The sequence below is a fragment of the Trachinotus anak genome, unplaced genomic scaffold (genome assembly GCF_046630095.1).
Source record: "Trachinotus anak isolate AG129_WGS33_773 ecotype Australia unplaced genomic scaffold, CSIRO_AGI_Tana_v1 ptg000005l, whole genome shotgun sequence".
In the NCBI taxonomy this organism is placed as follows: domain Eukaryota; kingdom Metazoa; phylum Chordata; class Actinopteri; order Carangiformes; family Carangidae; genus Trachinotus; species Trachinotus anak.
The window spans coordinates 5,211,256-5,230,301 of NW_027273856.1; the positions used below are offsets into that span (position 1 = coordinate 5,211,256).

At 39.2% G+C, this 19,046-nt stretch overlaps 2 protein-coding genes and 2 pseudogenes across 3 annotated transcripts; all 4 read left to right on the forward strand.

Moving 5' to 3' along the window:
- The window catches only part of LOC139622216 (piggyBac transposable element-derived protein 4-like), a 176,731-nt pseudogene that overhangs the window by 100,904 nt on the left and 56,781 nt on the right, over positions 1–19,046 (forward strand).
- On the forward strand, positions 936–4,721 carry LOC139622206 (uncharacterized; annotated as a pseudogene).
- Positions 4,829–9,435, forward strand: LOC139621439 (uncharacterized). 2 transcript variants are annotated; one of them, XM_071477952.1, is made up of 6 exons: positions 4,829–5,777; positions 5,935–6,273; positions 6,427–6,468; positions 6,557–6,670; positions 6,799–6,833; positions 8,461–9,435. In XM_071477952.1, the coding sequence occupies exons 1-6, from the start codon at positions 5,732–5,734 to the stop codon at positions 8,593–8,595; spliced, it is 711 nt and encodes a 236-aa protein (XP_071334053.1). In that variant the 5' UTR covers positions 4,829–5,731; the 3' UTR covers positions 8,596–9,435. The 2 variants fall into 2 exon arrangements, with proteins under 2 accessions (XP_071334053.1, XP_071334054.1); XM_071477953.1 differs by having other exon boundaries at positions 4,886–5,777; positions 8,473–9,425.
- On the forward strand, positions 9,900–12,539 carry LOC139621443 (uncharacterized). The gene is made up of 6 exons (XM_071477962.1): positions 9,900–10,382; positions 10,559–10,900; positions 11,056–11,097; positions 11,186–11,290; positions 11,413–11,447; positions 11,669–12,539. The coding sequence occupies exons 1-6, from the start codon at positions 10,337–10,339 to the stop codon at positions 11,789–11,791; spliced, it is 693 nt and encodes a 230-aa protein (XP_071334063.1). The 5' UTR covers positions 9,900–10,336; the 3' UTR covers positions 11,792–12,539.

Sequence of the window (19,046 nt, forward strand, 5' to 3'; positions counted from 1 at the left end):
ATTATGGTCCCATTTAGAGGAAAATCGACCATAAAGCAGGGTATGCATTTGGGCGGGGCTATCGTGTGATTGACAGATTGTACCACACATGTCGACTTGCCTGACAATCAGGACAGATTACAGAAGAGGTCAGATCCACCCCTCACTCGCAGCAACCTCCAGGGCTGAAAAATGAAGACAACCCTGAAGTGGAAAAAATTGCACTTCGTCGAATGGCCACTTGAGTTTGGTGTCTATGGGGAATCAATCCTCATAGACACACATGTAAAAATGCCCAACTTTACAGCAGAAATAAACAAAAATAATTTTTGGTCTCTATAGCTTATTTTCTCCTTGAATTTGTTTTTTATAAGTCTCATTTAAATTTTATTAAGACTTAAAGTTACACGTAATTTAGGGCATGGCCTTTTTGAGTGACAGGTGGGTGAGTGTACATTTGCCACAAACTGGCATGCACAAAGTCTTGGTTCCACACACATCTCACGTCTTTGGCCATTTTGGGATTTGCCAGGAGTTAGGCGGACTCAAGCACTGCCAAGATGACAACGGCAGAGCAGCCCATTCTGAGCTTCAAAACCACTCTTCAGAAACCTGCGGCTGACATCACTGAGGCTATGTCTATCTTTATTTAGAGCTGGAGGGGGAGAGTAGGAGTCACTGAACAGTTGATCCTTGTGATTCTTTAGTTCTCTGTGGCAACTTTTGTCTCTGCATTAGTTGTAGATTAACATGGTATTGTAAGATGATGACTAGTCCTTGCAACAAGCTTTCCAGTGAGGTCATTATTCAAGTTTATGTCATTGGTTATTTGCTGGCGATGAAATACACTGCATATGCAAAAACATTGCATTACATTGGCTGGTAAGTGTGACAGGCAAGAGGAAAAACTAAAGACACTCCGCCCCTCTACACCTCTTTATATGAGCTCAGTGGTTCAAACGATGTTTGAGGTGACACGATAAACGCACAATGAGGAGCTTCACCCTGATGACAGTTTTATTTCTCTGCTGCATCAGTAAGTACTTTATCATGAACTAATTATTGTGAGCAGCAAGTGATGTAACCAGTAACCCACCAAAGTCTAAATTAACTAATTAGAGCTGAATTGTTGCTGTTGCCTTATTACACTAACTATTACTTTAAACACTCAGAGATAAATCTCTTGCTGTGTCTGCTGTTTGTTTCAGGCTGGATCTCTGTCTCAGTGTCTCAGTCTCAGACTGTGGTCCAGTCTGGTAAAGACGTCACACTGCTGTGCTCCAACATTTCCAAACATCCAACTCAGACCGACTGGTTCAGACTGGTCAACAGAACCACAGTCAGCTGTATCTCTGCTATGTACAAGGCTGACGGTGAACCTTCCTTCTGTGATGGATTTCAAAATAGATTTGAAATGAGCTCCAACGTCACCACTGTCTTTCTTAAAATCAAGCGAGTGGATTTCTCAGACTCTGGACTGTATTTCTGTGGATTTTACATAGGCAAACACACAGTCATTTCTGACATAACACATGTAAATGTTCAAGGTAAGATTGTGTTTAAGTTTAACCTCTTTCAGACATGTCATTTTCTTATCATATTTACAATAAACTGTATCTCATAATGCCACAGTGGAGTGAAAACAGCACAAAAAACAAAGTAAAAACTAATAAATGTAAAAAAAAAAAAGAATCTGTGTTTTTTGCAGTTAATAGTGAATCTGTTGATGAAGAGGATTTAGTCCCTAAAGGTAAATGCCTTCTCTCTGTTACCATAGGACATGTCATTTTAATATTACCCATGCCTAAAGCCATCAGAGCTAATCTATTATTTTATAGTAGAAACATCTGATGGAATGACAAACCTGATGAGCGTGATCCTGGGTGGTCTGACTGTTTTCCTCACTATAGTCGTCATTGTTCTGGCTGTTAAAATCAGGAAACTTCAGAAAGGTACAGCTGATTATAATTTATATTTTGTTGCACATGTTCTTGTAAATTGTGTCAACATGATGGAAAACTCAAAGCAAAGTACGGTCAGTAGTATTTAATCAGGCTTTTGTCTTTTGCCACATAGCTGTGAATGAAGAGCCGCAGACAGAAACAAACAAGGTAAAACTATTTTTTACTCATATAAACCAGGGTATCTACCAGATATGTTGTTACGTCCGTTTATATTGACAGTCCCAGTAAAACCTTCATGGATTATTTGGCCCAATGTGATTCAGCCCAATATACGTGATTGCCATTGCTACTGTAACCGTTCCTCTTCTAACAGCATTACTATTACTACTATTATTATTTTTTACTCATATAAACTAGGGTTTCTGCCAGATATGTTATCAGGACCATTATGATTTGGCCCCGTATACCTGATTGGAATTGGGACTGTGGTTGCGCTTGTTCTAATGGCACTATCAAGGACAGGACACTCGCTGGCTCCGCTTCATTGACCTAAGGCTGGGGGGTTGATGAGGCATCTAAACAGACAGATGCCTCTGGTGAACTTTCCAACCATTTTATCTAGGTTACTATACAAGCCACCAAGAACATCATGGTGCTTTTGTCCAGCAGGGCATCAACTTAGGCCCAGTGAGGTTGGAATACACAGGTTGAAACCCTGTAAAATGTATGTTATGGTCTGCAAGTTGAATGTAAACAGATGATTAGTGGGTTTTTGATCTTTGTACCATAGTCCTGGAAGTGGTGTCAAACAGCAAGTTCAGGCAAGCAGGAAATCTCTGTAGACCTTTTGAATTTATAATATCAGCACTGTTTATTATTATTAGATTCAACACTGCTTTAAACTATTAAGCTGCCAACAAACTCTGAGGTTCCATTTGTGCCAAAACTATGTCCACATGTGCACTGTCTATGTGGACTGAACATGTGACAAAACATTTGTCTGTGAACTTTTGTTGTCTTGTTACACTCCCTGTAGTTTGTGTTGTTGTACATGTCTTCCAGAGATTTTGGCATGTAGTTTCAGTGTGTTAAATACTCTGATTTACAGAATCTGGGCTCAGAGGACTTGAACTACGCAGCTCTAAGTTTCCAGGCCAAATCAAAAAGAAACCACAGACCTGCATCAGAGAGAGAGCTGGAGCCGAATGTTGTGTACGCTGCCACCAGATAGACTCAGGAAGCCTCTGGAACAGCAGCTCAGAGAGGAGCTTTGTTATATTCACCTGCTGTTTTTTTTTATTTTTTTGTGTGTGTGTTTGTCCTAAAAGAATAAATTTTGAATATTTACATATTTAGGCTGTGTTTTTGCTCACATTTCTGTCTGTGTCTTGGTCAAAGTCTGTCATTTTTTTTTTCTGCCTGTCATCTGAGAGGAAAAAGAGCACGCTTAATGTGCGATAGAGGAGGAGTCAGAAATTACACTGATGACTATCAAACTGACTTAAAGTGAGAATGAAATGGTCTGTGGGGGGAGGAGTGAATGAGAAACACATCACATGGTTCACAGGAAGAGACAGCACAGTGTGGTCTGAGCACATATGAGGTGAAAATCATGAGGCCTCAAAAGACAAAGCTTTGAAGGAAAGTATAAAAGGAAGCAGTGAAAAGTAACCTGTTGTTCAGGACAAACCTTCACATGCTACATCTTCTTTCGATATTGAATAAAGAGAGCTGATATAACATGTTAATTTCCGCCACAGAACTCTCCATGTTGAACCTACTCGGCCATGGTCTCAGGTTAGAAACAGCTATCAGGTCTGATTGTGAGAGGTGTTCATGAAATAGTCTCACTGGAGCTGATGAAAGAAAGCTGGAACAAGTAACCAGTATCCTCATAATTGAAGTCACAAACACAAGTCTACAGCCATGCTAGTGACTCTGTGACAGTGATGCTTTGAGCTTATTTCTAAAGTCTGCATGTATCACACAACAACAATATATAGGGCAAAAAATTCAGAGCAATCCATCCAATACCTGCTGATATATCCCACTCAAAATCAGGAAAATTAACCTCATGGTAGTGCCACAGGAACAGGTCAGGTAATCACGTAAGTCATTAGGATTCTCCTCTGGAGACCATGAATGTTTCAAAAAAAAAAAAAACTGATAACAATCCCTCCTGTAGTTGTTAGAATGTTTCAGTCTGGACTAAAGTTTTGTCTCGACTGACTGACCAACATTGCCATTGCTGCAATAAAGAAACATCTCTCTATAATCACATGTATAAGCATATGTAGCATAATTTTAACCAAAAGTCCATGAACTCTGAAATGTTAATAAATGTATATTACCGTTCACCACTGTTATGTGAATAGCAGGAGGTGTGGCATCAAGATAAATGAATTAAACCTTAGCAGACGAGGACATTTCAGACGATGAGAAACAATGTAGAAAAAAAAATGTAGGAAAACTTGCAAACACCGCTGAGCTAGACTGAGCAAGCTAAAGAGTCCTCTTCATCACCGACCTGAGCCTGTAGGTGTCTCGGTGTCACTGACATCCTGACTCGCCTGCTGCTACAGAAAAAGGTGACTCTTCCTCCACCTCCTCTAGCCTCGCTTGAGCCTTGTTGCCTCCTTCATCCTTTTTGTTTTAGAAAAATCTTATATCCACAGCCTTAGCTCATTAGCTACCATTAGATGCCAACAATAGCCCTGCAACCGCTGCGCTGTCTTTCTCCCTATCTCACTTTTGTGCTCACACAAAAGTGCCAAGCAGCTTGATGAAGATCTGCTGCTTGAATATCACAGAGTACCCAAAACATTTCAAGAGCTTTAATGCATGATTGAAATGACTAATGAACAGTTTTGGGGCATTTTTTTATTATTATTATTTTTCTTAATTTTGTATAAAATGAATAAACAAATAAATATTTGAGATCTGTGGATATTCCCAAATCATCCAGGGCTTCAACCCAGGCCTAACAATGCCTATGTTTGTCTCCATTGCCATTTGATATACAAACTTGTCCACCTCAGCCAAGCAAATTAACAGTCCAAAACAGCCAACTTGGACACCACAAAGATATGACTACTTTTTAGAACTGTTAGAGAAATATTTCCACATCGTCTGTTGGTATATGAGCAATAATGCACCAATTGGTTTTCTGATACACCAAATAATGGACATTGCAGACAGCCAGGGATTCATAAATCATATAACTATGGAATCAATCCTGTCAATTAGCATGGACCGGAGAGCGGGTAAAATAAATCGGAAACCTTCTCAGTACAGAGAGGCATAGTTTCATTAGAACACCCACTAACACTGCGGAAGCTACTGCCAGTTACAAGGTAACAGACAACATAAACAAATAAAAAGATGCTAACTACGCTAATCGTCACCAGGGTTAGAAAGGGTTAGAAAGTCATGGAAATATGATGCTAAAGGGTCCTTGGTGTGTTTTCTTCTCATGTTTCAGATGTCATACTAGGCTATTATGGATTACGTGAGAATATTTGTGTAAACCTGCAGGAGTCACTGAGCAGTTGATCCTTGTGATTCTTCAGTTCTTTGTGGCAACATTTGTCTCTGCAACTGACAGACACGATATGGTATCATAAGATGATGACACTCCTGGCAACAAACTCTCCACTGAGGTCATTATTCTTAGTTTACTTTATTGCAAATATGCTGCCTGGAGCTTAGCATATGCAAAGACATTGCATTACATTGGCTGGTAAGTGTGACCGGCAAGATGAGAAATATAAGATACTCCGCCCCTCTAAACCTCTTTATAAGAGCTCAGTGCTTCAAAAGATCTTTGCAGTGACACGATTAAACGCACAATGAGGAGCTTCACCTTGGTAACAGCTTTATTTAGCTATGCCATCAGTAAGTACTTTACTATGAACTAATGTAACTGAGTAACCCACTGAAATCTAAATTAACTGATTAGAGCTGAATTAATTGTTGCTGTTTCCTCATTACAGTAACTGTTACATTAAACACTCAGAGATAAATCTCTTGTTGTGTCTGCTGTTTGTTTCAGGCTGGATCTCTGTCTCAGTGTCTCAGTCTCAGACTGTGGTCCAGTCTGGTGAAGAAGTCACACTGCTGTGCTCCAACATTTCCAAACATCCAACTCAGACCGACTGGTTCAGACTGGTCAACAGAACCAAAGTCAGCTGTGTCTCCTCTATATATGGGTCTGATGACAAAGCTTCCTTCTGTGATGGATTTCAAAATAGATTTGAAATGAGCTCCAACGTCACCACTGTCTTTCTTAAAATCAAGCGAGTGGATTTCTCAGACTCTGGACTGTATTTCTGTGGATTTTACATAGACAAACACACAGTCATTTCTGACACAACACATTTAAATGTTCAAGGTAAGATTGTATTTAAGTCCAACCTCTTTCAGACATGTCATTTTCTCATCATATTTACAATAAACTGTATCTCAAATATAACATCTCAGGAGACAGTATGAAAACAGCACAGAGAGAAACAAGCAACTAATTTCATCCTCATGTTTTTTGCAGTTAATAGTGAATCTGTTGATGAAGAGGATTTAGTCCCTAAAGGTAAATGCCTTCTCTCTGTTACCACAGGGCATGTCATTTCAATGTTCCCCATGTCTAAAGCCACCAGAGCTAATCTATTATTTTATAGTAGAAACATCTGATGGAATGACAAACCTGATGAGTGTGATCCTGGGTGGTCTGACTGTTTTCCTCACTATAGTCGTCATTGTTCTAGCTGTTAAAATCAGGAAACTTCAGAAAGGTACAGCTGATTATAATTTATATTCTTTTGCACATGTTCCTTTTAATTTTGTCAACATGATGGAAAACTCCAAAGCAAAGTACAGTCAGTAATAATTACTAATCAGACTTTTGCCTTTTGCCACATAGCTGTGAATGAAGAGCAACAGACAGAAAGAAACAAGGTAAAAACAAATATTTACTCATATAAAGCTGCTACTGTTGTGGTAAATATGTAATTTTTTGTATCTATTTATTTTGTACATTATTATATTGTTATTATTTATCTTTCTTTTCCTGTTCTCTGCACTGCCACTTTGTTGCTGTAACACTGTGAATTTCCCCACTGCTGGACTAATAAAGGCAATTTTATCTTATCTTATAAACCAGGTTTTCTGTCAGAAACATTGTTAGCTTCCCTTAGACTGACAGGGCCGGTGAAACTTTTATGGCTTATTTAATCAATGCATCAGCCCGGTATGCCACTGATTGACACTGTGATTGTGGCTGTTCTTGTTGTAACGGAATCACTAAGGATGGGGTGCTTGCCAGCTGCGCTGCCTCGTGAACAAGGCTTGGGGGTTCACGAGGCATTTTAACCAACAGATGTCTCTGGCGAACTTTTCAAAAAGTTTGTCTAGGTTTCCAAATGAGCCGCCAAAAATTCCCTGGTGCTTTTTTTTTCACCTTAGGGCCAGAGCGATTGGAATACACTGGCAAAAACCTTGTAAACTGTAGCTTATGGTCTGAAAGTTGAATTTAAACTTATGATTAGTCTGTAAATTATTTTTGTTCCATAGTCCTGCAAGTGGCAACACAGAGAAAGTTCAGTCAAGTACGAAGTCATGATTTTCCTCTTTAACCTAAATTAAAGCCGAGCTCTGATCAGCATTGATGTAAACATAACACCCAGGTGAACACACTAAATTTCACACCTTCTTCTGCTGTAACTTCTCTCAGAGCACAAAGACACTGTAACCACACCTGTCACCTCCCCAGCACGGTGCTGGTAAACCAGAAACACTGTATCTACACTGCGCTTGGGGATGAAAGAGTGAGATGCAGCCCTGAAATAAGTTTCAAAAACACGCAATCACCAATTAAAGTGTCTCACATGGAGGCTCCAACACTTTCATAGGAGAATCAACATGGTAAAAGATCCAGCTAGCAGCTCACTCTCTCTCCTCTGCATCTATGTGGGTGTGCTCTAAGTGCATGTGATGTTGCAGTTGTGTGTGTCTTCAGTCCAAACAGAAAAGCAAACTCTAATGGCAGTGGAGGGGGGTCAATGGGCTTTTATTAGTGGGTTTACCCAGTTAAAAAAAACACTTATACCCACTCATTTTAGCAGAAAAAGGATATAATAATAGCCCTGTTAATTCATATATGATTTAACATTGGTTTAGACTAAGAAGAGCTTTACAGTTTTGAACTGTGTAACAGTTACATTATAATTCTGGTTTTATCATTTAAAGTAGATTTTAGCTTAATAAATATGATTATGCCTTCAAATGTTTTAAATTATTCTGTTTTGGTGCAACCCACAAAGTCTGAGGTTCCATTTATGCCAAAACTATGTCCACATGTGGACATGTTCAGTCTATGTCGACTGAACATGTGACAAAACAATGTCTGTTCAATTTTCAACTGAACTTTTGTTGTCTTGTTACTCTCCCTGTTGTTTGACTATGTTGTTGTATATGTCATCCAGAGATTTTGGTACAAATGGAACCCCTTACAAATCTACCAGTTTTACAGATTTTTGGCAAATGCAGTTCCAGTGTGTGTTATACAGTGCATGACACTCAACAGTCTGATTTACAGAATCTGGGCTCAGAGGACCTGAACTACGCAGCTCTAAGTTTCCAGGCCAAACCAAAAAGAAACCGGAGACCTGCATCAGAGAGAGAGCTGGAGCCGAATGTTGTGTACGCTGCCACCAGATAGACTCAGGAAACCTCTGGAACAGCAGCTCAGAGAGGAGCTGGAGCTTTGTCATATTCATCTGCTGTGGTGTTTTTGAGTGTGTGTTGTGAGTGGGAAATAAACTTTGAATTTTTCTGCATCAGACTGTGTTGTTGCTCTTGTTTCTTTCTGTGTCTCGGTCAAAGTCTGTGTTGTTCATAAGTTTTCTGCCTCTTGTCTGAGAGAACACGCTTGATGTGTGATGGAGGAGGAGTCAGAAAGGACACTGATGACTATCAAACTGACTTATAGGGAGGGTGAAATGGTCTGAGGGGGGAGCAGTGAATGAGAAACACATCACATGGTTCACAGGAAGAGACAGCACAGTGTGGTCTGAGCACATATGAGGTGAAAATCATGAGGCCTCTAAAGACAAAGCTTTGAAGGAAAGTATAAAAGGAAGCAGTGAAAAGTAACCAGTTAACCTCCCTGTCTGTTTGTTAATGTGTTGCTACATGAAACAGGGTCATGTGACTGCAAGTTTCTGCATCTGCTTCTCATGTCAATGGAAAAATAATTGTAAAGACTTAATCACATTCTTTTTAATCTTGTTAAAATGTCCATATGGTGTTTTTATACAAGACATATGAGTGAAATAAGCAGTCAACACCTTGACAGCATATTTTCATCTTGGAACTGCACTGAACCAATCACACATGTCACATAAAAAACTGATTCTGACAGCCTGGGATTCATATGTCACATAACCTAAGGAATCAGTCCATTCAACTTCCTGGAAAAAATAAACCTGAAACTTAGTCTGTGCAGAGAGCCAGAGTTTGCATTAGTACGACCACTAACACTGTGTCAGTCACTGCCAGTTACAAGCTAACAAACAACATAAACAAAGTAAACATGCTAACTTTGCTAACCATTCTGATGACTCCTCATCTGAGTCTGGATCTGACTGAGGCTCAACCATGTGGCTGATGTTTCCTCCTCTAACAATCTTGATACTCTCTGCTCTTCCACCTGTCAACCTAGCACAAGCAGTGGTGGTGGGTGAGGCATGAGGCCTGATCCAGAATTTCTCATTGAGGAAGAAAGCATAGATATGCTACCAGCCAGAGTTTTCCAACATTTTTTTCACTTTTTATGTGTGGAAAACCATGTTAAACAAAATATTAATCATAGCAGAGGATTTCGACATAGTTTCAAACATGTCTGGAGAGGAGCTTTAAAAGAGGCGGAGATTGAGAAAGAAATATGTCTTTAAGATGACATTCCTCGAGGGTAAAAGGGGAATGAATCCATTTATAACATTATTATATGGGAGCTGGTCTTTGGTTTATGATCAGAGTACAGATGACATCAGCCCCACTCAACACCATTAGAATGAACCCAAAAAATGTGTCAACAGAAAGCACAGAAAGTCATGGAAATATGCTGCTAAAGTTCCCTTGGTTTGTTTTCTTCGCATGTTTCAGATGTCATACGAGGCTGTTATGGATTACGTGAGAATATTTGTATAAAACTGCAGGAGTCACTGAGCAGTTGATCCTTATGATTCTTTGTGTGAAAGGTTATGGTGTCGTAAGATTATGACACTCTTTTTTCATAGTTTACTTTATTGCAGAGCTTAGCATATGCAAAGATATTGCATTGCATTGGCTGGTAAATGTGATGGGCAAGATGAAAAACAAAAGACACCCCGCCCCTGTAACCCTCTTTGTATGAGCTCGGTGGTTCAAATGATCTTTGCAGTGACACGATTAAACGCACAATGAGGAGCTTCACCTTGGTAACAGCTTTATTTCTCTGCTGCATCAGTAAGTACTTTATCATGAACTCATTATTCTGAGCAGCAAGTGATGTAACCAGTGACCCACTGAAATCTAAATTAACTGATTAGAGCTGGATTAATTTACGCTGTTGTCTAATTACAGTAATTGTTACATTTAACACTCAGAGATAAATCTCTTGTTGTGTCTGCTGTTTGTTTCAGGCTGGATCTCTGTCTCAGTGTCTCAGTCTCAGACTGTGGAGGTCCAGCCTGGTGAAGAAGTCACACTGCAGTGCTCCAACATTTCCAGTTATCCAACTCAGACCGACTGGTTCAGACTGGTCAACAGAACCAAAGTCAGCTGTGTCTCCTCTATATATGGGTCTGATGACAAAGCTTCCTTCTGTGATGCATTTCAAAATAGATTTGAAATGAGCTCCAACGTCACCACTGTCTTTCTTAAAATCAAGCAAGTGGATTTCTCAGACTCTGGACTGTATTTCTGTGGATTTTACATAGACAAACACACAGTCATTTCTGACACAACACATTTAAATGTTCAAGGTAAGATTGTATTCAAGTCCAAACTCTTTCAGACATGTCATTTTCTTATCATATGTACAGTAAACTGTATCTCAAAATCAAAGTAGAGGGAAAACAGCAACAAAACCAAGTAAAAACTAATAGATGTCAAAAAACTGAATCTGTGTTTTTTGCAGTTAATACTGAATTTGATGATGAAGAGGATTTTGTCTCTAAAGGTAAATGCCTTCTCTCTGTTACCACAGGGCATGTCATTTCAATGTTCCCCATGCCTAAAGCCACCAGAGCTAATCTATTATTTTATAGTAGAAACATCTGATGGAATGACAAACCTGATGAGTGTGATCCTGGGTGGTCTGACTGTTTTCCTCACTATAGTCGTCATTGTTCTGGCTGTTAAACTTCAGACAGGTACAACTGATGCATTATTTGTTACACATCTTGTTGTACGTTATATGAAGTTGTGAAGTCCACAACAATGTATCTGCTCAGTGACTAACTAATCAGACTTTTTTGACTTTTTTATGATTTAGCTTCAAATGAAGAACTACATCCTCAAAGAAACAAGGTGAAGCATCGTTTTTTTAAAATAACCTTTGTTAAACTATGATGAAGCAAAATCGTATGTTCTGTGTTTCAGCATGGACATCAACTTAAAAGACTGAAACACTAAATGCTTAGATGTTCTGACATATTTGTTTTCCTCTAGTAAACCTTATAGATAGTGAGCTAGTTTCTGAAAACAGTGTGTGTGTTATACAGTACGTGACTCTAAATACTGTTTTACAGAATCTGGGCTCTGATGACCTGAACTCTGCAGCTCTGAGGCTCCTCTCAAAGACAATCAGAAACAGGAGACCTGCATCACAGAGAGAAGTGGAAACTCATGTTATCTATAATGCCGCCAGATAGATGTTTACTAAAAAAAAGGAACCAGACTAAAACACACCTTTTATATGAGTTAGTTTAACTATTAGTTTTAAATGTCTCTTAAATTCAGGGCCTCTCCTGTCTCATGATTTTGTGCTGCCTGTCTTTCCTGTGCTGAAAGTCTCTCTCCTGCATCTTGCCGCTCTCTGCCTGGACATCTTCACCTTTCTGCACTCCTTCCTGGCTGAAGAAATATTAGGATGATTCATTTGTACTGGAAGTAAACCTAGCTTCCAGAGACAACAGCCTGCTTTAGTGATAACAGGGCAGTAAATTACAAGATAAATACAAACAGGCAAAACCAGACCCTTCATGCTACAGAATGCTAATGATGAAAAGAGAGATATTACTTTCACTTCCATATAGTTCTAACTGATTGATAATGATTTTAGTTTTAACTGGTCAAGTTCTGCTTGCCTTGCTAGTCTTAATGGCACACCACTGCTGAAACTGCAACCTTGATTATTATTCATGTATTGTCATTTGTATCTGCTATTTAGTCTGATCTTCATCTGAGAGGACATGTTTTATGTTTGATGAGGAGGAGCCACTGATGGCTGTCAGATTTACCCACAGGGAGAGTCACACGGTCTGTGGGGGGGAGGGACGGTAGAGTGAGATACACATCTCTCCAGCGACAGTGGCAGCGCAGTGTGGTGTGAGCTGTTGTTCTTGACTAAATGATATCAGCCTCTGTACCTGTGAAGAAAATAAATGAGAGTGGAATAAACCAGCAGCCTGTGGTGACACATTGTATGAGTCAAAAACAAAGTCCACCACAGGAAGACTTCAGCCATGACCACAAACATCAAATGATCTGCTGTTTTCAAAGACCAAGGGTGAAGCTACTTTTATAAGTTGTTTATACATCTCTACTTTACACAAACTGATCTGACTACTTTTCCTTCACAAGCTACACAAACATCTGTACACGACAACATTAACATACCCAGCCATAGTTTCAGGTCACACTCTCGTCTATCAGGTTTCTAATGCTGTTCGCTGAATTAATTTATAGTACAGAAATGACAGGTGAAAAACAGTAACTGGTATCCTGGCTAGACCAGCACCAACAGTTTCTCTGTCCTGGCAGCCATGCTGTGATGAATTAACATTGTGGTCAAAAACACAAACAGCAGGTCAAAGGAGATACTTCGGACAAGAAATAAAACATGGCAATAGATAATAGTCCAAAGAGAGCCACAAAGTGAAGACTAGTTTAAGCAGTAGATTCCCCGTCGGCATAGGGGTTTTTTGTTCAAGATCTCAAACGTTTTTGGGTGGGCAGGGAGATTGTGGCCAAAATTATATATGTATATATATATATATATATATATAATATTTTAATTTTGTGTAGTCTGCTTCAAGCTTTACCTTAAAGGTCAGTCTAAGGTTTCCTGCTACAGCTATAGCAAATATCCAGTAATAAACTGGGTATGAGAGGAATTAACGTCACTTTCTCAAATGCATCTTTTTCTAGCTTTTTATTTAGTTTGTCTTTGACTGTAATCTGAAGAGGAAAAATAATAAAGTTCAAGGTTTGATGGAGGACGAGCCAGAGTAGGACACTGACGTCTCTGTAAGGAGGGAGGAGTGAGGTACACATCACTTGTTGGAAAGAAAAAGCTGAGTGTGGTTTCAGAACTGAGGTTAAAAAAAAGCCAACTATAGTTGAACCTTAGTTGATACAATCTGATATGAAGCAATGAATGCTGTGTTAGTTTTGTGTGTAACACTGACAACAGAGTGGGCCTCTACTCAAGAAGAGTCTGCAGGGAGGGAGGAGTTGTGAGGTGCACGTCATGTTTTTGTCCAAGACAGCACAGTGTGGTCTTAGCTGTCTCATGTGCACAAGTTCAGTCTGTGTCGACTGAACATGTGATAAAACAATGTCTGTTTGACTTTGAACTGAACTTTTGTTGTCTTATTACTCTCCCTGTTGCTTGGCTGTGTTGTTTTATTGATTTTTGGCAAATGCAGTTCCAGTGTGTGTTATACAGTACATGACACTCAACAGTTTGATTTACAGAATCTGGGCTCAGAGGACCTGAACTACGCAGCTCTAAGTTTCCAGGCCAAACCAAAAAGAAACCGCCGACCTGCATCAGAGAGAGAGCTGGAGCCGAATGTTGTGTACGCTGCCACCAGATAGACTCAGGAAACCTCTGGAACAGCAGCTCAGAGAGGAGCTGGAGCTTTGTAATATTCACTTGCTGTTGTGTTTTTGAGTGTGTGTTGTGAGTTGGAAATAAACTTTGAATTTTTCTGTATCAGACTGTGTTGTTGCTCTTGTTTCTTTCTGTGTCTCGGTCAAAGTCTGTGTTGTTTGTAAGTTTTCTACCTCTTGTCTGAGAGGAAAAAGAGTACGCTTGATGTGTGATGGAGGAGGAGTCAGAAAGGACACTGATGACTATCAAACTGTCTTATAGGGAGGGTGAAATGGTCTGAGGGGGGAGGAGTGAATGAGAAACACATCACATGGTTCACAGGAAGAGACAGCACAGTGTGGTCTGAGCACATATGAGGTGAAAATCATGAGGCCTCAAAAGACAAAGCTTCGAAGGAAAGTATAAAAGGAAGCAGTGAAAAGTAACCTGTTGTTCAGGACAAACCTTCACACACTACATCAACATCTGCCTTCAATAATAAATACAGGGATCTTAAGTAACATCTTCATTTCTGCCACAGAACACAGCTCTCCATTTTGAATATACTCTGTCCTGGTCTCAGGTTAGACTCTCAACTATCAAGTCCGATGATCAGCTGTGGAGACATCCCACTGAAAACTATGAAAGTTAACCTCCCTGTCTGTTTGTTAATGTGTTGCTACATGAAACAGGGTCATGTGACTGCAAGTTTCTGCATCTGCTTCTCATGTCAATGGAAAAATAATTGTAAAGACTTAATCACATTTAATCTTGTTAACATGTCCATATGGTGTTTTTTATACAAGACATATGAGTGAAATAAGCAGTCAACACCTTGACAGCATATTTTCATCTTGGAACTGCACTGAACCAATCACACATGTCACATAAAAAACTGATTCTGACAGCCTGGGATTCATATGTCATATAACCTAAGGAATCAGTCCAGTCAACTTCCTGGAAAAAATAAACCTGAAACTTAGTCTGTGCAGAGAGCCAGAGTTTGCATTAGTACAACCACTAACACTGTGTCAGTCACTGCCAGTTACAAGCTAACAAACAACATAAACAAAGTAAACATGCTAACTTTGCTAACCATTCTGATGACTCCTCATCTGAGTGTGGATCTGACTGAGGCTCAACCATGTGGCTGATGTTTCCTCCTCTAACAATCTTGATACTCTCTGCTCTTCCACCTGTCAACCTAGCACAAGCAGTGGTGGTGGGTGAGGCATGAGGCCTGATCCAGAATTTCTCATTGAGGAAGAAAGCATAGATATGCTACCAGCCAGAGTTTTCCAACTATTTTTTTCACTTTTTATGTGTGGAAAACCATGTTAAACAAAATATTAATCATAGCAGAGGATTTCGACATAGTTTCAAACATGTCTGGAGAGGAGCTTTTAAAGAGGCGGCGACTGAGACAGAAATATGTGTTTAAGATGACATTCTCAAAGATGAAGAGTGAATGAATCCATTTATAACATTATTATATGGGAGCTGGTCCTTGGTATGTGATTGGAGGACAGATGACATTAGCCCCACTCAACACCATTAGAATGAACCCAAAAAATGTATCCATAGAAAGTATAGAATGCCATGGAAATATGCTGCTAAAGGGTCCTTGGTTTGTTTTCTTCGCATGTTTCAGATGTCATACGAGGCTGTTATGGATAACGTGAGAATATTTGTATAAAACTGCAGGAGTCACAGAGCAGTTGATCCTTATGATTCTTCAGTTCTTTGTGCGAACTTCTGTCTCTGCATCTGACACAGAAAGGTTATGGTGTCGTAAGATTATGACACTATTTTTTCATAGTTTATTTTATTGCAGAGCTTAGCATATGCAAAGATATAGAATTACATTGGCTGTTAAATATGACGGGCAAGATGAAAAACAAAAGACGCTCCGCCCCTGGAACCCTCTTTATATGAGCTCAGTGGTTCAAATGATCTTTGCAGTGACACGATTAAACGCACAATGAGGAGCTTCACCTTGGTAACAGCTTTATTTCTCTGCTGCATCAGTAAGTACTTTATCATGAAGTCATTATTCTGAGCAACATGTGATGTAGCCAGTAACCCACTAAAATCTAAATTAACTAATTAGAGCTGAATTAATTGTTGCTGTTTCCTCATTACACTAACTGTTACATTAAACACTCAGAGATAAATCTCATGTTGTGTCTGCTGTTTGTTTCAGGCTGGATCTCTGTCTCAGTGTCTCAGTCTCAGACTGTAGAGGTCCAGTCTGGTAAAGAAGTCACACTGCTGTGCTCCAACATTTCCAAACATCCAACTCAGACCGACTGGTTCAGACTGGTCAACAGAACCACAGTCAGCTGTATCTCTGCTATGTACAAGGCTGACGGTGAACCTTCCTTCTGTGATGGATTTCAAAATAGATTTGAAATGAGCTCCAACGTCACCACTGTCTTTCTTAAAATCAAGCGAGTGGATTTCTCAGACTCTGGACTGTATTTCTGTGGATTTTACATAGGCAAACACACAGTCATTTCTGACATAATACATGTAGATGTTCAAGGTAAGATTGTGTTTAAGTTTAACCTCTTTCAGACATGTCATTTTCTTATCATATTTACAGTAAACTGTATCTCATAATGCCACAGTGGAGTGAAAACAGCACAAAAAACAAAGTAAAAACTAATAAATGTTAAAAAAAAAAAAAAAAAAAGAATCTGTGTTTTTTGCAGTTAATACTGAATTTGATGATGAAGAGGATTTTGTCTCTAAAGGTAAATGCCTTCTCTCTGTTACCACAGGGCATGTCATTTCAATGTTACCCATGTCTAAAGCCACCAGAGCTAATCTATTATTTTATAGTAGAAACATCTGATGGAATGACAACTCTGATGAGTGTGATCCTGGGTGGTCTGACTGTTTTCCTCACTATAGTCGTCATTGTTCTGGCTGTTAAACTTCAGACAGGTACAACTGATGCATTATTTGTTACACATCTTGTTGTACGTTATATGAAGTTGTGAAGTCCACAACAATGTATCTGCTCAGTGACTAACCAATCAGACTTTTTTGACTTTTTTATGATTTCGCTTCAAATGAAGAACTACATCCTCAAAGAAATAAGGTGAAGCATCTTTTTTTAAAATAACCTTTGTTAAACTATGATGAAGCAAAATCATACGTGCTGTTTTTTCAGCATGGACATCAACTTAAAAGACTGAAACACTAAATGCTTAGATGCTCTGACATATTTGTTTTCCTCTAGTAAACCTTATAGATTTTGTGCTAGTTTCTGAAAACAGTGTGTGTGTTATACAGTACATGACTCTAAATACTGTTTTACAGAATCTGGGCTCTGATGACCTGAACTCTGCAGCTCTGAGGCTCCTCTCAAAAACAATCAGAAACAGGAGACCTGCATCAGAGAGACAAGTGGAAACTCATGTTATCTATAATGCCGCCAGATAGATGGACCAGACTAAGACACACCGTTTATATTAGTTAGTTTAACTATTAGTTTTACATCTCTCTTAAATTCAGGGCCTCTCCTGTCTCATGATTTTGTGCTGCCTGTCTTTCCTGTGCTGAAAACCTCTCTCCTGCATCTTGCCACTCTCTGCCTGCACATCTTCACCTTTCTGCACTCCTTCCTGGCTGAAGAAGTATTAGGATGATTCATTTGTACTGGAAGTAAACCTAGCTTCCAGAGGCTGTAGTGATAACAGGGCAGTAAATTACAAGATGAATACAAACAGGCAAAACCAGATCCTTTATGCTACAGAATGCTGATGATGAAAAGAGAGATATTGCTTTCACTTCCATATAGTTCTAACTGATTGATAATGCTTCTAGTTTTAACTGGTCAAGTTCTGCTTGCCTTGCTAGTCTTAATGGCACACCACTGCTGAAACTGTAACCTTGATTATTATTCATGTATTGTCATTTGTATCTGCTATTTAGTCTGTTTTTGTGGGTGGTGGCATAAAGATTTTCTTGTACTTATATAAATTAAAAGTTGGCTTGTTTTGCTCATGGTCAGAGTCTCTGTCTCTCTTATTGCCTGCATCCGATCTTCATCTGAGAGGACATGTTTTATGTTTGATGAGGAGGAGCCACTGATGGCTGTCAGATTTACCCACAGGGAGAGTTAAACGGTCTGTGGGGGGGAGGGACGGTGGAGTGAGATACACATCTCTCCTGCGACAGTGGCAGCGCTGTGTGGTGTGAGCTGTTGTTCTACCTGTGAAGAAAATAAATGACAGTGGAATAAACCAGCAGCCTGTGGTGACACATTGTATGAGTCAAAAACAAAGTCCACCACAGGAAGACTTCAGCCATGACCACAAACATCTAATGCTCTGCTGTTTTCAAAGACCAAGGGTGAGGCTACTTTTATAAGTTGTATATACATCTCTACTTTACTCAAACTGATCTGACTACTTTTCCTTCACAAGCTACACAAACATCTGTACACGACAACATTAACATACCCAGCCATAGTTTCAGGTCACACTCTCGTCTATCAGGTTTCTAATGCTGTTCGCTGAATTAATTTATAGTACAGAAATGACAGGTGAAAAACAGTAACTGGTATCCTGGCTAGACCAGCACCAACAGTTTCTCTGTCCTGGCAGCCATGCTGTGATGAATTAACATTGTGGTCAAAAACACAAACAGCAGGTCAAAGGAGATACTTCGGACAAGAAATAAAACATGGCAATAGATAATAGTCCAAAGAGAGCCACAAAGTGAAGACTAGTTTAAGCAGTAGATTCTACATCAGTATGGGGGTTTTTTGTTCAAGATCTCAAAAGTTTTTGGGTGGGCAGGGAGATTGTGGCCAAAATTATATATATATATATATATATATATATATATATATATATATATATATATATATATATATATATATATATATATATATATATATATAATATTTTAATTTTGTGTAGTCTGCTTCAAGCTTTACCTTAAAGGTCAGTCTAAGGTTTCCTGCTACAGCTATAGCAAATATCCAGTAATAAACTGGGTATGAGAGGAATTAACGTCACTTTCTCAAATGCATCTTTTTCTAGCTTTTTATTTAGTTTGTCTTTGACTGTAATCTG

Bases quoted from the DNA above. Each gene is read 5' to 3' on its own strand.
- LOC139621439 (XM_071477952.1), top strand. From the start codon at position 5,732: ATGAGGAGCTTCACCTTGGTAACAGCTTTATTTAGCTATGCCATCA. The intron at 6,671-6,798 runs GTACAGCTGATT...TTTGCCACATAG, and splicing joins AATCAGGAAACTTCAGAAAG to CTGTGAATGAAGAGCAACAG. The intron at 6,834-8,460 runs GTAAAAACAAAT...GACACTCAACAG, and splicing joins AACAGACAGAAAGAAACAAG to TCTGATTTACAGAATCTGGG.
- LOC139621443 (XM_071477962.1), top strand. From the start codon at position 10,337: ATGAGGAGCTTCACCTTGGTAACAGCTTTATTTCTCTGCTGCATCA. The intron at 11,098-11,185 runs GTAAATGCCTTC...ATTATTTTATAG, and splicing joins AGAGGATTTTGTCTCTAAAG to TAGAAACATCTGATGGAATG. The intron at 11,448-11,668 runs GTGAAGCATCGT...ACTGTTTTACAG, and splicing joins TACATCCTCAAAGAAACAAG to AATCTGGGCTCTGATGACCT.